Below are 20,657 nucleotides of genomic sequence, written 5' to 3' on the forward strand. Positions count from 1 at the left end.
AACCATCTATAAATGTTTTTATTGTGTAAACAACGACATATATGAGTGTCCCCATGTCCGTTCCAATTCTAGGTTTCCACTTCTATCTTGTGCAACAACAGCTTTCGTTTACAAGTCAGCATTGTTCTAGAAAAAATCAGGGTTGGTTTTTACAGTGCATCTCTCCATCAAGGGATCCAGTGGTGTCCCCCTAAATCTGTTATCGGTCAGAGGAAAGTGAGTGGAGGCAGGAACTGGTGGGAACTGGAAAGCAAGGAAGGTCTTTACTTTTCCCATCTCCCACCTTGCAAGGAGGTGAGGGCCCAGAACAAGGGTGCATAAGAGCTTTTAAAGATTTTAGAAACTGCCCAACCCCTTAGCCAAATCATCACACAAGTGTCACAGAAAGAGGCAGTCTACAACTGAAATTTGAGAGGGTGGCTCATCTACTTTCTGTCCAGTCACCTGACGATGTTTTGCTGACTGTAGTGTCCTGGCTGGCTAGTCTGGGCAGGATCCGAACCAGCAGATTCAACAATAAGAAAGGAGACTCCCAATTGAACATCCGGGAAGGACTTTCTGACGGCAAGAGCTGTTCAACAGTGGAATGGGAGGTGATGGCGTCTCTTTCCTTGGAGGTTTTCAAACAGAGGTTGGGTGGCTGTTTGCCTGGGATCCTTCAGCTGAGATTCCTGCATTGCAGGGGGTTGGACTAGATGGCCCTCAGGGGTCCCTTCCATCTTGACAATTCTGTGAAGTGTGCTAACACTGAGTAGACAAGACAAGGCAGCTTCGGGAGAACCCCTGAATGGACCCACAGAGATATTAAAAAACAAAAACCCACAGGCAAACTGGTGCGCAGGGGTGGGGTTTTTTTGGCTTTGCACAATGCGATCTGGTTTGTGGCCGGACAGTGGATGGAGGCGACCCCCTGCTCCTCTGCCTCATTGGTTCTTCTTGATGCCATCTTGCGAGACCACCGGAGAGAAGAAGGCCGGATTGCGAAGGCAGCGGTACACTAAAAGGTGAGGTCCCACTGCGTAGGCAAGGTTGAAAAGGGTGACGAGCCACCAGGCACTTTCGGGGGTGCGGTAGGGAAACGGGGTGTTTTGGTGGAGCGAAGAGCCAATATGAGAGAACTGAGCCTGGAAGGAGGAACAGACAGAGAGAGGGGGGGCTGTTAAAACGTCCCTATCTTCATCAGAGAAATGTTGGAGGGTAGGGATAAGTCACTAGACATTCTGTAGAACAAGGTTACCAGACGTCCCCGTTTCCCGGGGACAGTCCCCGGATTTACAAAATTCACTGAAGTTTAAAAGTGTCCCCAGATTCATTGAAAAAAAAATCTGGCAACCTTCCTTTAGAACAGGCACATCCAACAGATAGATCGTGATCTACCGGTAGATCACTGGACGTCTGTGGTAGATCACTGGCAGATCACTGGCTCCCCCCCAAAGAAGCTCAACAACTTTGGCTCCCCTAAAAAATGCTCAACATTTTAGCCATTCACACACACACCCCCAAAAAACAGGGCTTTCCTCCCGCCTCAGAAAATCTCAACAACTTTGATCTGAACCCCCCAAGAGGGGGTAGATCACTGCCAGTTTTTAACTCTGTGAGTAGATCACAGTCTCTTCGGACTTGGCCACCCCTGCTGTAGAAGATATCTGAAGGCAGGCCACACCCCTCTCCCCAAGCCACACCCTCTCTCTTAAGCCACACCCCTCTCCACAAACTGCACACAGGACTCAGCTATACAGCTGCAAATAAAACATTTTAAGTGTGTTGTAAAGTGCAGTATTCAAATGACACACTAGATGGTGATGGTGAGCTATAGCAAATTCGGCATATTTCTCAAAACTTTTTTTTTAAAAAAGCATTTTCACAGCGTTTTTTATATGTGTGTAGATTCCACCACACTCTATTAAGCCACCCCTCTCCCCAAGCCACACCCACTCTCTCAAGCCACAGCCCCCACCAGCCCTGTTTCCCACCCGCCTTGAACATTTTCTCTGGGGTGTCCATGAACTCTGAACATGCCGGGAAGGAGAACTGAGAGGGCTGTGTGCAAGGCGGTCTGGAAACCAGCCTGCTCTGCACAGAGAAACCTGGCAGGTGTTGCTCCGTCCACATTTGGTCATGGCCCCTCCCACCATTGGGATGTGGCTCCCCACAAAGCTGCCCAGAATGGAATGCGGCCCTCGCCTCCCTCAGCTTAGAATACCCTGTGGAAATCCAAAAATTGGAACTGGTGTGCTGTGACAAAGCAGAATAAAGATCCTTAGCCCCTGCCGCAGTCCATAAATGTCCACGTTACCTGCGCAATGGCGCCAGCAGAGATCAGGGCCCAATCGGGCATCCATGAGCTTCCCGGGGTGAGCAATCCGTAAAGGCAGAAGCAGAAATATGGCAGGCCATAAAACAGGAAGACGAGCATCTGGGAACAAGGGCAGGCAGAAGAGTTAGGAGGGAGAGCAGAGCGGCAGTCAGAGTTCAGTCAACTCTCAAGGCGACCGCAGAAACTCTTGACTGCCTTTGAGACACAAGGACAAAAAGCAGGCCAAGTTGTTGTTCTTTTTTTTTTTAAAAAAAAAAAGAGAAACAGTGTGCTTGCAAAGGCTTGTTGATCATAGAATCATAGAATCAGAGTTGGAAGGGATCCTGAGGATCATCTAGTCCAACCCCCTGCAATGCAGGAATATGCAGCTGTCCCAGACGGGGATCGAAGCTGCAACCTTGGCATTATCAGCGCCAAGCTCCAACTGACTGAGCTATCCGTTGTTGTTGTTGTTGTTGTTGTTGTTGTTGTTGTTGTTGTTGTTGTTGTTGTTGTTGTTGTATTTATACTTATTCCTATCCCACCTTTCCTGCAGTCAGGACGGCTTGCACAAATTTAAACAGCCACAGATAAAATACAGAAAGCTTAAAGCATGTAAAAGAGTCAAAAGTAATTAAACTCCAAAAGAATTATATATATATACCCTGTTTCTCATATTTTAAGACATACCCATAAAATAAGCCATAGCAGGATTTTTAAGCATTCAAGGAATATAAGCCATACCCCGAAAATAAGACATAGTGATAGGCACAGCAGCAATGCCGGCCGCGGCAGGAGGAGGAGGAAAAAAATAAGACATCCCTTGAAAATAAGCCATAGTGTGTTTTTTTGAGGAAAAAATAAATATAAGACATGTCTTATAATATGAGAAACACGGTAATTCCCTCTCCACTTTCATGAATCTGCCCAATCCTCTTTTAAAGTCCTGTGGGAGGGCGTTCCTCAGGTTAACAATGTGCTGCACGAAGAAGGGCTTCCTTTCATCTGTCCTGAAGTGTCCGTCATTGAGCTTCCAGGCCCTCTCAGTGTCCCTATTTTGCAGGGACAGTCCCCGATTTACAGAAGCCATCCTGGTCTCTGATTTGATCCCAGAATGTCCTGGTTTTCCTTAGGGACGTCCCTATTTTCACCGGAGAAATGTTGGAGGGTATGAGCTTCGGTGAGTTCTGGCGCTACGAGAGAGGGAGGGAAACCTTTCTCTCTGTACGGATGCTCCCTCCCCCCCCCCCCCCCCGCAGAAGAATAAGAGGTTCTGCGTACCTGGATTTTGGGATAAGCCACGGGGTCGCGCAGGTACGGCTCCTGCTGGTTGATGTAGTCAAAGCAGACGTCCGCCTTGCAGTCCAGAACGACCTTGAGGCAAGAGCAGATCAAAGAGGATGGGGGGCAAATTTTGGCAGGGCTTTACCAGGAGAAATTAGGAGCAGCTAATGGGAGGAGGAAGGGATGCGGGTGGTGCTGTGGGTTAAACCACAGAGCCTAGGGCTTGCCGATCAGGTCAGCGGTTCAAATCCCCGCGACGGGGTGAGCTCCCATTGCTCAGTCCCAGCTCCTGCCAACCTAGCAGTTCAAAAGCACGTCAAAGTGCAAGTAGATAAATAGGTACCGCTACAGCGGGAAGGTAAACGGCGTTTCCGTGTGGGACCCAGGTGGCGCTGTGGGTTAAACCACAGAGTCTAGGGCTTGCTGATCAGAAGGTCGGCGGTTTGAATCCCTGCAACGGGGTGAGCTCCCGTTGCTCGGTCCCAGCTCCTGCCAACCTAGCAGTAGATAAATAGGGACCACTCCGGCGGAAAGGTAAACAGTGTTTCCGTGCACTGCTCTGGTTTGCCAGAAGCAGCTTTGTCATGCTGGCCACATGACCTGGAAGCTGTCTGCGGACAACCGCCGGCTCCCTCGGCCTATAGAGCGAGATGAGCACCGCAACCCCAGAGTCGGACACGACTGGACCTGATGGTCAGAGGGCCCTTTACCTTTACCTTACAGCGGGAAGGTAAACGGCGTTTCCGTGTGCTGCTCTAGTTCGCCAGAAGCGGCTTTGTCATGCTAGCCACATGACCTGGAAGCTGTATGCTGGCTCCCTCGGCCAATAACGCAAGATGAGCGCCGCAACTCCAGAGTCGGTCACGACTGGACCTAATGGTCAGGGGTCCCTTTATATTGGGGGGGGCACCCCCACATCATCGATCACACGCTGCGGTGCATGGACACCATTTGAACGGCAGTGTGCATTAACTATGAAGGGTACCAGCTCCCTCAAATATTTTATTGCAGGGGGGGGCGAAGTCCCCTCAGCCCCAGGAGTTGGCTCCTGTGCAGAAGGTAGAGAGAGCTTCTCATGGGGAACTTGTTCACTCAGCCAGCGGCCAGCCAACAAAGCCCTTTGCGCTATGACTCCCAAGCACCTAACTCCTGGCTAGCTGCCTCGGACCCACGAGCCTATGGCTACAATGATGGGCAATTGTCAGGTGGGTTGCCCACCCACCCCACAAACCTGCCAAAGTTGTGCCACGATAATGAAACAGCAGAACTGATAATGATTTGGGCTTTGTTTTGTTTTATAAAGCAAGGGAATTGGGGGAAGTGATATGTGATGAGATAAAAAAGATGTTTAAAGTGATGGTATATTTTCAAAAATCAAGCTCTTCTTCTAGGGACAGAAGTTTACGCTGTTTATGTACGTAATGCAAATTTTCTCTATGCATAAAAATGGAAAGAAGAATGGATTAGAGAAGTGATGGACTATGCTGAATCGGCAAAGCTAATAGCTAAAAGGAGAGAACTTAACGATCATAGAATCATAGAGTTGGAAGAGACGACAAGGGCCATCCAGTCCAACCCCCTGCCAAGCAGGAAACACCATCAAAGCATTCTTGACATATGGCTGTCAAGCCTCTGCTTAAAGACCTCCAAAGAAGGAGACTCCACCACACTCCTTGGTAGCAAATTCCACTGCCGAACAGCTCTTAATGTCAGGAAGTTCTTCCTAATGTTTAGGTGGAATCTTCTTTCTTGAAGTTTGAATCCATTGAATCCATTGCTTCCATAAAGCAAACGATAATTGCTTAATGGAAGAATGGAAGCCTTTTTTGGACTATTTAAAGAAATATGATCGTATGATGGATTCGTGAGCAGGATTTGAACTATGAGTAACAGAACGAATGAGAGGTGATTGAATTATTGTCATAACGAAAGGGAGAGGAGACAGGGTGCAGCAAGAGGGAGAAATAAAAAACACCCTGGAAAATGGGAGGGGAAGTTGACCAAACAAAAGAAGAATCTATTATGTATTGGAAAGCACAGGTGAAATTTCTGGAAATTTAATGAAATAAATGGGGTTGTTTTTTTTAAAAAAAATGATGGTTCTAGTCCTCATGAATTCTGTATGGGCATCTGTCTCACTGACTTGGCAGCGGGTCTCCAGGTTTTCAGGCAGGGAATTGCACCCTCCACCCCCACCCCCTACCTGGAGATGCCGCTGGGGACCAAACTGGGACATTCCGCCTGCAAAGCAGATACTCTAACCACTGAGCAATGCTGCCTCTGGAAGATAACCATATGCTCACCAGTCCCCGGAACAGAGTGAAGCTGATGTCGAAAAGGAGGAAGCCCACAAGGACCAAGTCCAGCGGGCGCTGCAAGAGGCTTTTGTGCTGCTCTTCCAAAACCTTTTCCCAAAGGAGAAAAAAGGAAAGTAAGCTGACAGAATCATAGAACTGTAGAGCTGGAAGGGACCCCAGGGGCCATCTAGTCCAACCTCCCTGTGGATCTTGAGTTGATGGTGCATTTGATATGTGTGGCATGAGCTTATAAACCAGGAGTGTTCTGAAACTCAGGCCTGGAGGTCTGAGCGGCTCTGGGGATTTTGCTGTCCTCTGTTGGAAACAGGGCACTGCGCTGGGCAGTCTGAGCCACCAAGGCAGTTTCTTATAGGCCCTTAGATAACCCTATGGGGCACCCATTCACCGTAGTAACAGAGTGTATCTTTTGCAGACATTTGCTGTCTATCTCACCCCACATATAGGGCTTTTCTATTTCAGGAAGTTTCTTTATGTTTGACGTCTTATTATGTTTTTAAATGTGCTGGAAACCACCCAGAGTGGCTGGGGAAACCCCAGACGGGTGGAGAATAATAAATTTATTATTATTATTATTATTATTATTATTATTATTATTATTATTATTATTATTTCCTAGCGCTTGAGCTGGAGCCCACAGCTGGTGCAGAATGCTGCATCATGGTTGCTGACAGGAGTGAGACGCCAACTGCGTGTCACTTCTGTGCTCAGAGATCTTCATTGGCTGACAAGTTCAAATGAGCAAATAAAAACCCTTACCCATTTGCGGAAAGTGGTTATTTTGCTGATGGAAAATGAGGTCCCCTATGACATCACCTCATGTCATACAGGCTCCTTCAGCCGCTTCAATCTGTAGAACCGCCACCGTCACAGGGTGACGACGATCATTTGGGTGTGACAGCACCGAACTTTGGAACTCCTGGCTCCTGCTTAAAGCTTTTTTCCCTGTTTTTCATTTAGGCAAGCCTATCCAGATGTCTCAACATGTTTCCCCCCTGCTTTTAAACTGATAGTTGGCTTTAGTTATTCTTATTTTCAAACACTTTCCATTGTTGTTTTTTGCTGGGGTGTGTGTGTCCCAATAACATTATTGTTTTGTTCTTATCGTAGATTGCTTGGACCACCATAAAATCATAGAGTTGGAAGGGACCCCTGAGGATCACCTAGCCCAACTGGCTGCAATGCAGGAATATGCAGCTGTCCTTTGCGGGGATCGAACCTGCAACCTTGGTGTTACCAGCACCCCAGGTTCTAACTAACTGAGCTATCCTGGCTGACAGTGGTACTTAAATCTCCTGATGTGTGATTTAAAAAAAGGAGAGAGAGAGTCAGTGGGTAGAGAGGAACCACTAGGGAGGTTAATCCCCCATTGGGAACAAGATTCTGGACCGGGCAGACCTTTGCTCTGATCCAAGGAGGCACTTCTGACAGTGGTTCAGGCCAGCTAAGTAGAACCTCCACTCAAAAGGGCAGTCTACCTCCTACTAAATGTTGGAGGGAAGAGAACGTTGGTGCCTCTGGGGCCTTCCTGGGGTGGGGGTAGGGTTTTTTTTCCAGCTGTCAAGAGTCAAGATGCTTCGGCTTCGAAGGCGCTTTCTTCCGTTACCTTATCGGCCGTCTCGAGGGGCAACGTCTTGGGCTGGGCAAAGATCCTGGAGGCAACCCAGATGAGGGTGAGGAGCAAAGGGATGTTGAGGAGGAAGAAGTCCGGACGGATCTCAGAACCGTATTTCCCTGGGAAAGCAAGGATTGGGTCTCAGTCCACCCACGAGTTGTTGAGTTAAATCTTGGGGACACCAGTCAGCCCCAGCTCTCCCGGGGGACTTTATTAGGACACGGGTGGTAGAATCACCTGCCCCCCCCCCCCAGCGATTGCGGGACTCCAAACCTCTGCAGCCCTTGGCTGGGGCGGAGGGAATGGATGAGTTTGCTGTGCTAGCAGCACCAAAGTGACCTCCCCGGGGCACAAGCCTGGGCAGTGTGTCTGGGGGTCCTGGGCTGCCCAGATGACAAGACACCCCCCCCTCTTGGTCCAAAGGAAAGTAGAGCAAGACGTTTGGTTTGGCACCAGCTTGGCTGCAGGAGTTGCCAGAAACAGGCGTACAAGGCACCATCCAACCGCCTTAGGGATTTTTGTAGGCTTCACTCCTTAGTCTCCTCTCTCTTCTCCCGAAGATGACCCGCAAGGCAGCAGAAGTTTTCCTTCTTCTAAACTGGCTCCCTTCCCAGGTGGACGAGCCCCATCTGCCCCTCACTCCCCTCTGCAGAAACTGCCTTCTTGATCATTTTGTAAATAACTTATTATTAAGAAAAGAACATGCATGTATCTTTAAAAGAGAGAGAGAGAGAGAGGTGGCCGCCTTAGGACACCTTCAATCTCAGGCTTTAGCTCAATGATCAGAGCACCTGCTCTGCATGCATAGAATCACAGAGCTGGAAGGGACCCCAGGGTCATCTAGTCCAACCCCCCACAATGCAGGAATGCAGCAGGTCCCAGGTCTCAGGTCCCATCCCTGGCCTTTCCAGGCGGAGCTGTGGAAAGACTCCTTCTCTTGAGCCTTGGAGAGCTGTTGCTGCCAGCCCATGTTGGCAATACTTTGCTAGATGGGCCAGCGGTCTGTCTCATTAGTTATAAGAAGCATAGAATCATATAGTTCAGGGGTAGGCAACCTCAGGCCCATGGGCCGGATGCGGCCTAATCACCTTCTCAATCCGGCCGATGGATGGTCTGGGGATCAGCATGTTTTTACATGAGTAGAATGTGTCCTTTTACTTAAAATGTATCTCTGGGTTATTTGTGGGGCATAGGAATTTGTTCAGATTTCCCCCCAAAATATAGTCCGGCCCACCACATGCTCTGGGTGGACCGGCCCACGGCTGAAAAAGGTTGCTGAACCCTGGTATAGTTGGAAGGGACCCAAGGGCCATCTAGTCCAACCCCCTGCAGTGCAGAAATCTCAGCCAAAGCTGAGATAAGGGGAACCCAACTCCTGCTCTTTCCATTTTTCGGTCAAAAGGGAGGATTATGGCAAGCGTTTGCTAGGGAGCAACTCACCAACCACATTCCCCAACAGGTAGACGACAACGTTCATCGTGAGGGATCCGACCCAGTAGAACCCAAGGTTCCGGTAACTCTTCCTGGAGAGCAAACAGAGAGTCAGAAGAGCTTGCCTACTCAGCCCCACCAAGTATAATTGGGGTCTATTCCCCCACTCCTCACCCCAGGCCTGAAAAATCCTCTCCCCCCTCTGCCCCAGAGAGTTTTTATGCCCCCAAACAGCTCCAGGACCTGTAAAAACCAGGGAGTCCACAAAGCTCTACCAGTTGGATTCCTGCCTGGCACCTTTACAAAGGTTCTGCAAAATCCCCAGCAGAATGGACGACTTCCGGAAGTGCTGGACTCTCTTTTGTTGGAGGTTTTTAAACAGATGACCCTTGAGGTTCCTTCCAGCTCTACAAGTCTATGACAACAGACCCGTCTCACCTTTGAGTGATGGCTGCAATCATCGCCAGCTGGAGGGCGAAGTGGGTGGTGGCAGCCCAATAGCAGTTCATCATACCGTGAGCTGTGGTTAGGTATGGCTCACCCTATAGGAACGAGAAACCAAGACGTCAGTCACAGCCGGAGACCCATCCAGTCCTTCAACCATCCATTTCAACATCTGCATGCCCCCCCAGAAATTAAAGGTTGGGACTCTGCGGCCAAAAAGCAGCTTTTGCATCACCCACACCCACACCCACACACACACACAGAGAGAGAGAGAGAGAGAGAGAGATTAGTTCCTAGCGTTTCCAGCTGTGGCTGAGGAAATGGTACCTAAATCTCCAACTGAAAACTTGAAGAGATGCTGCTAAGCCATTGTAGACAGCACTGAGCTGGATGGATCAATGGTCTGACTTGACTTGAAGCAGCTTCCTATTTGAATTGGTCCTTTATTGAAAACGCTGAGGACTAGAATCTTACTATCGCCCTGGAGTTCCCTGCCCTACCTGGAGATGCCTGCAACCTTCTACATGCAAACAGGTGCTCTGTCCCTGAGATATGAGTCCTCCCTGAGCTAAGGGATTGCTAAAGGGTTAGGGGTGGACCAAATGGCCTCATGGCACATTCCCGAAGCAGCAACTCTATGGCTGTGGGGCTTGGGGTCTGGAGAACGCTGGGCACATGACCTGGAAGCTTCCTCGGCCAATAGAGCGAGTGGACTGGACCTAATGGTCAGGGGTCCCTTTACCTTTTTACCTATGCCCAAGATGTACAAAGGTGCAGATGAACCCTCTTCTCAAAAAAGGTCTTGTGTCTCTGGGGGCCTGGCTGAAAGGTTTTATGTGATAAAACCACCCACTGCTCAGAGAAAGGTTTGAAGCTTCTGATATGGGTTGCACACCCTCCATGCCCTCCCGGTTGCACTCCTGCCTGCGAGGACTTGCCTGTCTCATGTAGACTTCCAGGAAGTTGCTTATGTAGCCATCTTCTTCCAGAACAATGACGGCGCTGATTCCCGACAGGAAGGAAAGTACCACGAACACTGCAGGGATATGGGAAAATAAATATTTGTGTTTTCCACTGGATGCACTTTTAAGTTTCATGAAGGATGGTAAAAATTTTTTTGAAAAGGTGACCAGGTGATCAACTGTTTACACCAGGGGTCAGCAACCTTTTTCAGCCGTGGGCCGGTCCACTGTCCCTCAGACCAAGTGGTGGGCCGGACTATATTTTGAAAAAAATAATGAACAAATTCCTATTCCCCACAAATAACCCAGAGATGCATTTTAAATAAAAGCACACATTCTACTCATGTAAAAATACCAGGCAGGCCCCACAAATAACCCAGAGATGCATTTTAAATAAAAGGTCACATTCTACTCATGTAAAAACACGCTGATTCCCAGACCGTCCGCGGGCCGGATTGAGAAGGCGATTGGGCCGCATCTGGCCCACGGGCCTTAGGTTGCCTACCCCTGGTTTACACACATACAACAAACACACACAGAGAGAAAGAGAAGCAGGGAAAGGAGGAAGGGTCAGGCATGAACATGCCCAAAGAGAGAGGAGAGACTTACCATAGAAGAGGGCATCCTCAGAGTAACTTGCGAAGTAAACCAGGAATAAGAGGATCCCGAAGGCGGTCACTGCGATGGCTGAGGGACTGCAAGCGGGGAGAATGTGAGAGGAGGAGGAGGAGAAAACAAGGATGCTTCCAAAGTGAAAAACAATGAAAAAGAAGCAACTTGTTTGGTTTTGAGTGGCTGAACCATTTCTTGATATGCCCAGACATCCTGCTGCTTTAACGTAAGAGTCATCCTGCTGGATCAAGCCAAGGGGGTCCCACCTGTCGAGCATCCTGGCCTCACAAGAACCAGCCAGAAACGCCCATGGGAAACCCGCAAGCAGGATTCGAACACAAGAGCAGCACTCTCTCCTCCTGCGGTTTCCAGCAACTGGGATCCGGAAGCATTGCTGCTGACAACTGGGGGGGGGGAGGCAGAGCACAGCCATCCTGGCTAGGAAACATTGGCAGCATACCCTCCAACATTTTTCTAGGGATGGAGATGGCCTATTTTACAACAACAACAATTTTTATACCTCACCCACCTGACTGGATTGCTCCACCCACTCTGGGCGGCTTGCAACATATATAAAAACAAAATAAAACATTAAAAATTAAAACCATAGCTGTCAACTTTTCCCTTTTCTCACGAGGAATCCTATTCGGAATAAGGGAAGTTCCCTTTTAAAAGGGGGAAAGTTGACAGCTATGATTAAAACAGCTTCCCTAAATGGGGCTGCCTTCAGATGTCTTCTAAAGGTAATAAACTACTACAACTAGTAGTAGTATATAGAATTTCCCTATTTTCATCGGAGAAATGTTGGAGGCCATGAAAATGCTTTGTAAGTCCCACATCTAATCTTGCCCTTTTATAAAATTTATACATTGGTTTGTGCTTTTCTTTTTGGCAATTTACTGAAAAACAAAACAAAACAAAACTGGGATTAAGGTGTTTTCTCAGGAGGGTGGAGGGCGTGTATTCTGTTTCCTGTTAGCGCTGTGGTGCTGGGCCTCACCTTCCTTTTGGTGGGGAATGCTCTGTGGGGTGGGGAACAACAAAACCTGGCAGGGCAAGGAGGGTCAGTTGCATGGGGAGGGGAGAGGGGGTGAGCACCCCCCTTTTCATCTCAGGAATGTTAGAGGGTATGATTTCGGCTCTTTATTCAAAACCCTGAGGACTAGAACCTCACTTTGGGTTTGAGGAAGGGCCATATAGCTCTCCAGGCTTCCTGGCAGAAATTCTGTGTGCTGATCAAGGCTGGAGATCTGCTGCAACGCTGGTCCAAAACCCGTATTGACATTCAGGTCACACAAAAAACCCTTTTCCTCTGCAAACCTGCAGCTCTAGCACCTGCAGTTGTCAGGTGGGAAGGAGTAGGGACGAGCCCCTGAGCTGCCAATTAAAAGGTGGTTTTCTCTCTGTGTGTGAGGGGGGGGGCAGCTCAGAAGCAGCCACACAGCTGCAATGCAGATCCAGACCAAACTCAGAAACCTCCTTGCAGCTATATATATATATATATATATATATATATATATATATATATATATATATATATATATATATATATATATATATGGCTCTAGAAAAAGTGCCACTCAGCATCCGCAGAGCTGCACAGGGGGTCTTTCCAGATCAGTTGCTGTCTGCAGTGGAAGCTGGCAGAGGAGGAGACATGGCAAGTGTGGATCCCGGAGGAAGTAGCTTTATCCCGGTTCAGATTTTTTAAAAGGAGCTATTTCAGCAGATGCACAAGCGATAAAACTCTACGCTCGGATTAGGGTCCCTTCCCTGGAAGAGGAGAGCGGGATTCTGGTCCTCATGAACAAAGGGCTGATTTACAAGGAACCCAGGAAGCTCAGACCCTTGCAAGTGCCCCTGTTTTCCAAGGACAGTCCCGGATTTACAGAAGCCACCCCACTTTCTGATTTGATCCCGGAATGTCCCGCTTTTCCTTAGGAAACTCTACAGTTATATGATCCTGTGAAATACATATATGCCACCCTGGGCTCCTTGGTGGGAAGGGTGGGATATAAATGCAATTTCTCTGTTTGTGTGTGATGGAGTGGTATATAGAATCGCAGAACTGCAGAGTTGGAAAGGATCCCGAGGGTCATCTAGTCCAACCCCCTGCAACTCGGGAATACGTGGTGCTCTAACCCACAACTCTGAGATTAAATGTCTCATGCTCTATTGACTGACCAATCCTCTATTACTTATAGGATGCGGGTGGTGCTGTGGTCTAAAAGCACTGAGACTCTTGGGCTTGCGAATCGGAAGGTCGGGGGTTTGAATCCCTGCGGCGAGGCGAGCTCCCCTTGTTCTGCCCCAGTTCCTGCCAACCTAGCAGTTCGAAAGCACACCAGTGCAAGTAGATAAATAGGTACTGCTGCGGTGGGAAGTTAAATGGCATTTTCGTGCACTCTGGCACTTGTCACGGTGCGCCAGAAGCGATTTAGTCCTGCTGGCCACGTGACCGGAAAGCTGTCTGTGGACAAACACTGGCTCCCTTGGCCTGAAGCGAGATGAGTGCTGCAACCCCATAATCATATTTGACTGGACTTAACTGTCCAGGGGTCCTTCACCTTTACCATTACTTATACTACTTGAATATATATATATATATATATATATATATATATATATATATATATATATGATATTTAAAGATAGACTGCACCTGAACTTGTGGGTTTCAATTTAGTCATTTGAAAGCAACCACCTTGTAAGCTATTTATTAGCTCAGGGGTGGCCAACTCCCAAGAAACTGTGATCTACTTACAGAGTTAAAAACTGGCAGTGATCTACCCCCTTTTTTGGGGTTCAGGTCAAAGTTGTTGAGCTTTTTTGGGGAGGAGGAAAGCCCCGTTTGTTAGGCATTCAGGTCAAAGTTGTTGTTGAGCTTTTTTAGGGAGAAGGAAAGCCCTGCTTTCGGGGGTGCAGGGCAAAAAATTCAGCTTTTTTTTAGGGGAGCCAAAGTTGTTGAGCTTCTTTGGGGGAGCCAGTGATCTTCCACAGACGTCCAGTGATCTACCGGTAGATCACGATCTACCTGTTTGACGTGCCTGTATTAGCTGATGTGGCTAATAATAGGCTAATAGGAAGGCTGCTTACATGTCGCCGACCTGCCCATCCCTGCTCAAGGGTAAGTGTAGCTATGATTCACCAGGCTGCTGTGCCAGATAGCAGGTCTCTGTTTCCCAGATAGCGCAGGGGAAAGATCAAAGTTCGGCCGCCTGTCCAGAGTGCATCAGGCGACAGCCAGCAGAGTCTTTAGGACACAGCTGCCAGATCAGGCCAAGCAGGAGGGGCAGGTTGCGAATGGACCCAACCCCGACGCTTACTAAAATAGTAGGGAAAACTGCAGGAAATGTTACAGGTAGGTAGCCGTGTTGGTCTGAGTCGAAGCAAAATAAAAAAATTCCTTCAGTAGCACCTTAAAGACCAACTAAGTTTATATTTTGGTATGAGCTTTCGTGTGCATGCACACTTCTTCAGATACACTCATGTGTTATCTGGAAATGTGTTATCTGTTATCTGGAAATGTGTTATCTGCAGCAGTTTGACAGTTTTTTTTTAAAATTGAGTTCCCAAAAATCAACTTCCCTCACTCACACACACACACACACACACACCCATGGTTTCCTCGATTTCTCTGTTACTGCTGCATATTAAATAATAATAATAAATTTTTATTTATACCCCACCCTCCCCAGCCAAGGCCGGGCTCAGAGTGGCTAACACCAAATATAAAACAACTACCGGTAGTTAAAATACAATTCAATAACAAGACTAAATACATTAAAATTAAAAATTAAATTATTGTAATTATACCATGCCTTCTTTCCTCCAATTTCTTTCACAGGATCTCGATTACTGCTGTCCTTACTCCAAACCTGTTAGCATTTTAGCATATTTATAATGGTTTTTTAAAAATATCGCCTACAAACACTTTCAAACCCTCCTTAAAGACTGACTCATAGAATCATAGAATCGTAGAGTTGGAAGAGACCACAAGGGCCATCCAGTCCAACCCCCTGCCAAGCAGGAAACACCATCAAAGCATTCTTGACAGAAGGCTGTCAAGCCTCTGCTTAAAGACCTCCAAAGAAGGAGACTCCACCACACTCCTTGGTAGCAAATTCCACTGCCGAACAGCTCTTACTGTCAGGAAGTTCTTCCTAATGTTTAGGTGGAATCTTCTTTCTTGAAGTTTGAATCCATTGCTCCGTGTCCGCTTCTCTGGAGCAGCAGAAAACAACCTTTCTCCCTCCTCTATATGACATCCTTTCATATATTTGAACATGGCTATCATATCACCCCTTAACCTTCTCTTCTCCAGGCTAATCATACCCAGCTCCCTAAGCCGTTCCTCATAAGGCATTGTTTCCAGGCCTTTGACCATTTTGGTTGCCCTCCTCTGGACACATTCCAGCTTGCCAGTATCCTTCTTGAACTGTGGTGCCCAGAACTGGACACAGTACTCCAGGTGAGGTCTGACCAGAGCAGAATACAGTACAGTGGTACTATTACTTCCCTTGATCTAGATGCTATACTCCTATTGATGCAGCCCAGAATTGCATTGGCTTTTTTAGCTGCTGCATCACACTGTTGACTCATGTCAAGTCTGTGGTCTACCAAGACTCCTAGATCCTTTTCACATGTACTTGTTTGTTCCTGTTCAGTTCATCTATCTCAGTAAGTGTTTGCACTGACTGGCAGAAGCTCTCCAGGGTTCCAAGCAAGGAGTCTTTTCCAGCCCCACCTGAAGCTGGACTGGACTGAACCTGAAGCTGGACTGGACTGAACCTGGGATTTTCTTTGTGCAAGGCAGATGCTGCAACCACTTCTTCCTTAAATGCCTCTTCCCCACCCACACATTTCTGGAATGTGCATTGCCTGCTTTGACCTGTAACAGCTACTCCAGGATTACATACCCTCCAACATTTGTCCAATGAAAATACAGATGTCCTACTAATAACAGCAATAATTTTATTATTTACTAGCTGACCCGGCCATGCGTTGCTGTGGGGGTTTGGGGGGCGGGGGAGTATTGATGTCATTTGTGTTTTGAATGGTAATGGTTGCATTATACATATATATATATATATATATATATATATATATATATATATGACACCCCACTCATCTGACCGGGTTGCCCCAGCCATTCCCGGCCAGCTTCCAATAAATATTAAAACCTTAAACATCAAAAATCTTCTCTATCCAGGGCTGCCTTCAGTTGCCTTCTAAAGGTTGTACAGTTACTTATCTCCTTGGCTTGGGGGTTGCATAACTCCAGACCCTCCAACACTTCTCTGATGAAAATAGGGACGTCCTAAGGAAAAGCGGGACATTCCAGGATCAAATCAGAAACCGGGACAGCTTCTGTAAATCTGGGATCGTCCCTGGAAAATAGGGACACTTGGAGGGTCTGGGATTTCAGACTGGGGACACTTCCAGCAACACCTGAAAATGCTGGAGATCTGCGCCCCCAACTCTTACGTTTGTCAATCCTCAGGGAGAATCATAGGATTGTTGAGTTGAAGCGGACCCCCAACCCCCCCCCCCCGTGCTGCAGGAATTGCTCTGCATTAATAGGGGAGGTTGTTGCCCTATAGAGCATGCCCATCCCTCCAGATGGCAATATTGAAGAAGCGTCCCATGGCTAAACTGTGGAACTCCCTGCCACAGGTGTAAACAAATCCATGGAGGAGGAGAAGCTGCCCCACATTAGCTATGCTGTGCCCTCCACAGTCAGAGGCAGCTTTGATTCTGGATTTCAGTTGCTGCAGGACAGGAGAGCAGCATATCATGTCATCCTTCATTGCAATGTGCAAGCTATTCTCTGGAGAACATCAGAATTTAGGATACTACAGAATCTTTCTTGCTCAGCCAGGCATGTGCCATGCAGCCATCATTCTGTACCTTGAGGAGAGCAAAGACCTGGCTAAGGTTGACAATGGCAAGAGAGTGTCTCCCTGGGCTGTGCTTACTAGAAAAACTGCATTGGGGAACAGGAGGAATTTGAGAAGGAAGTGCTGAATAGGTTTTCAGCAAATCCAAGAAAACTTGTTTTTAAAACAAATGAAAAAAGGCGTGTTCTTTGTAATTTTGCAAAATTTTGCATGAAAGGTACACCCTGATGTTAATTCTTTATTTGGCTTCCTTGTTTTCAAATGAATGAAGATGGATTTTTGATGGATTTTTCTGAGCACTTGGGGGTCAAAAGAAAGTAATTTGGAACAGCTGTTGCTGAAACATTTCATTCCGAATCTGCTAGACGGAGCCGGACAGAAGAGGACAGGTGGGGGCCCTGCCCACCCCACAACATAAATTCTGGCTCTGCCCACTCAGGTATCCCACTGTGGCATCTGGCTGACCACTGTGGGAATAGGAAGCTGGACTAGATGGGTCATTGGTCTCATCCAGGAGGCTTTTCTTGGGCCCTTAACAACTAATGAAGCAAAATGACGGTGTAGACAGTCCAGTAAAACAATGCACCAAAATAGCACTAAAATGGCCTTCTTAACAAGTTGCAAGATCGGCCTGCAAAACCCCCAAACCACCTCCTTGGCCTTAATACGCAACTAAGAATTCATTTCTTAAAGCAATAAAGAAATAAAATCAGCAGATGAAGACCTTTGAATGGCCATGCTCCAATTAGGGAAATTACCAATAAGTTGACACCCCAGGAGAGATGGGGGAATTTAAGATGAATGGTATAAAAAATTATTGTTTTGTTGTTAATTGGAAAAATTGAATAAAAATTATTTATTAAAAAAAGAAGAAGTTGACACCCCCATTTTCATCAAGCATGCCCTGAACTTAGGGAGATGGGTATGTTTAGCCTGGAGAAGAGAAGGTTAAGGGGTGATATGATAGCCATGTTCAAATACCGTATATAAAAGGATGTCATATAGAGGAGGTTACAGGTAGGTAGCCGTGTTGGTCTGGATCGAAGTAAAATAAAAAAATATTCCTTCAGTAGCACCTTAAAGACCAACTAAGGAGGGTGAAAGATTGTTTTCTGCTGCTCCAGAGAAGCGGACACGGAGCAATGGATTCAAACTACAAGAAAGAAGATTCCACCTAAACATTAGGAAGAACTTCCTGACAGTAAGAACTGCTGCCAAGGAGTGTGGTGGAGTCTCCTTCTTTGGAGGTCTTTAAGCAGAGGCTTGACAGCCATATGTCAAGAATGCTTTGATGGCGTTTCCTGCTTGGCAGGGGGTTGGACTGAATGGCCCTTGTGGTCTCTTCCAACTCTATGATTCTATGACCAGAGAAAGATTGGAGGGGACGCCTCTATTGTCATCAGAGAAATGTTGCAGGGTATGGAATAGGATGTCCCCATTTTCATTGGAGAAATGTTGGAGGGGATGTTGGAAGGACCCAGAATGTATGTTTTACCTTCATGATTGCCTCGGCTGCTCCCAAGGGGGCCTGGGTCAGATGGTGATAACCGGAGACAACAGGAGATTGAGCGATGGTCAGGGTTATTATTATCCTTCCCCCCCCCCGGCACCTGACGACACCTTCACATGATACTCACTTGTCCAGGACGGCCAGGCCGTTCATCATGTAGAAGGGGAAGGCGAAGAGGAACAAGGAGACGGTCAAAAAGAGTGGATGCGGTTTCATGGTGAGAAAAAAAAAGGCCACGCGGCTCAGCCAACTGGGAGTGCAAGGTCGTGGTAACGCACTGGGAAGCAAGTTGGAGGGTTAAGCGGCCGGCCGGCCAGCTTGACACACAGGCGTTCCTCTCGCAGCTCCGGCGACGCCTGGCCAGCCGCTTTCCCACACTGCCCACCCCATAGGCAAAAGGGAAATATTTGGCAGTCCAAAGGTCAAAGGAGAGACTGCCTTGCACAAGACCCAGGGACCCACCTTTTAAAAGGGCGACACAGCTTTTTTAAAACATTTGCCTCTCCTAAGGTGGTCCTGTCCACATGTCCTTTTTTGGGGCTCCTATTATCACCAGCCCTGACCATTGGGCAAGCTGGTCGCTGGGAGCCCCACGTGGCAAAGCACGCACAGATGTTGTACTTTGGAAGAGGCTGCATTATCAAAGCTTGTAATGTTGCGCGTGGCCTGGAGAAAGCGGACGGAGAACAAATCTCCCCCGCCCCCTCTGGGCGGCCATCCCACAAAGCTGAATGTTGGGAGAGTCGGGGCAGAACAAGAGAAAGCTCACCTGCGGATCTCCCTGCTGCAGGAGTCACCAACAGACACCAAAATGAATGGCTTCAAGTGACTAGAAAGATCCCTGCTGAACACCAGGAAAAACTTTTTGCCAGGAAGAGCTGTTCGAACGGTGTCTCTCGAGAGGTGGTAGGCTTCCCTTCCTTGGAGGTTTTTAAGCATGGCCTTCTCTCATATATACTGAGATTCCTACACTGAAGTGGGTTGGAGTAGATGATCCTCAGGGTCCATTCCAGTTCTGCGATTCTGTGGTTCTAGGACTGGGAAAGTTCCTGGAGGAAAAGGAGTCGATGGCCTACTAGCCACGACGGCCATCTTCCACCTCCTGGGTTGGAAGCAATATACCACTGCATACCAGTTGCTGGGGAGAGTCTAGAATCGTAGAGTTGGAAGGGACCCCCAAGGATCATCTAGTCCAGCAACAGGCGCATTTTGCACTGGACTTGCGACCACTTGCAACCAGGTGAAGATGCTTGGGTGCCAGGATGACACCTGACACCTCCACCATCTGGGGGATCATTGAACCTGGACTGTTTTCATGCACAAATACCCCACCCTGTAGAATTCTGTTAGATTTTATCTGCACAATAGGGAATGAATTTCAGGAACCAAAAGGCTTTTTGTGTGCATCCTGAACAGCAGCAGTGAACAGCGTTGTAGTTGTAGGCTGTCTTCCCTGACCCCACTGCCCGCTCAGTTGTGAAGAATATTCTTACATTATGAATTTTCCATGTCACCATTAAGAAACTTGGGAATAGGCCGGTATATATGCAGACTTTGCCTGGATAAAGTGACTTTTCTTCTTCACGTTCTCAAAGCTCTTAACTGATCTCAAGGTTGTCATCTAACTAGCCAGATGTTTAACTGAGAATCAATCACTGTCAGTACATCATTTGGAAAATAAGACTTTGGAGCCATCTTGCCCCAGAATGGCAACTAGACATTCTGTTTTGGCGACTGCAACCTCGGCTTAAGGAGTCATTTGGCCCCTTGCTGATATATCCAAGTTCCTAACTGTCCCCAGGGTTTCGGATTATTGGCACCCGCTTGTCTCGAGACAATGGAGTGTGCCTACATGGCTGAGGTCAAATGGATTTTCAGCATCAAAGTGACCTCCCTGGAGGGCAAGCCTGGTCAGTGTGCCTGGAGGTCCTGGGCTCCCCAGACAAGAAGACTCTGGCAATTTCCCCAGCGCTACCTATAGATGCCCTTGGCAGCTGGACCTGCAACCTTCTGCATGATAGGCAGGTTCTCTGTCACTGACCTAAGGCCCATCCCCCAGAGATTATTCAGGGGTGGAGGAAGTTGCCTCTTAACCTCGCCCTGTGCCAGCCAGAGTTTCCTCAAGGGGCTGCGCCAATCCTGGAGGAGCAAGGGTCAGCCACGCGGCGCAGGCTGGCACACCGGTTTCAAAAACTGCACCGCCCTCTTCGCCTGCCTCTAGGAGCGCCCATTTGTGAAGAGGGTCTAAGGTTCAAGATCGGGTTGCAAAGTCTTCCAGTCAGGAGATT

The 20,657-nt window shown here is 47.9% G+C and overlaps 1 protein-coding gene across 1 annotated transcript; it reads right to left on the minus strand.

The window, feature by feature from the left end:
- On the minus strand, positions 1-18,763 carry TM6SF2 (transmembrane 6 superfamily member 2). Its single transcript, XM_088672918.1, has 10 exons — positions 18,497-18,763; positions 10,957-11,042; positions 10,324-10,421; positions 9,380-9,483; positions 8,951-9,033; positions 7,502-7,629; positions 5,884-5,985; positions 3,578-3,670; positions 2,297-2,416; positions 1-1,124 (listed from the first exon to the last, which is right to left on the minus strand). Exons 1-10 carry the CDS (start codon positions 18,583-18,585, stop codon positions 924-926), a joined length of 1,104 nt encoding a protein of 367 aa, XP_088529044.1. The 5' UTR covers positions 18,586-18,763; the 3' UTR covers positions 1-923.
- Positions 18,764-20,657: the final 1,894 nt, after the last annotated feature.

The sequence above is a fragment of the Zootoca vivipara genome, chromosome 6, assembly GCF_965207765.1.
Source record: "Zootoca vivipara chromosome 6, rZooViv2.hap1.1, whole genome shotgun sequence".
NCBI lineage: Eukaryota > Metazoa > Chordata > Lepidosauria > Squamata > Lacertidae > Zootoca > Zootoca vivipara.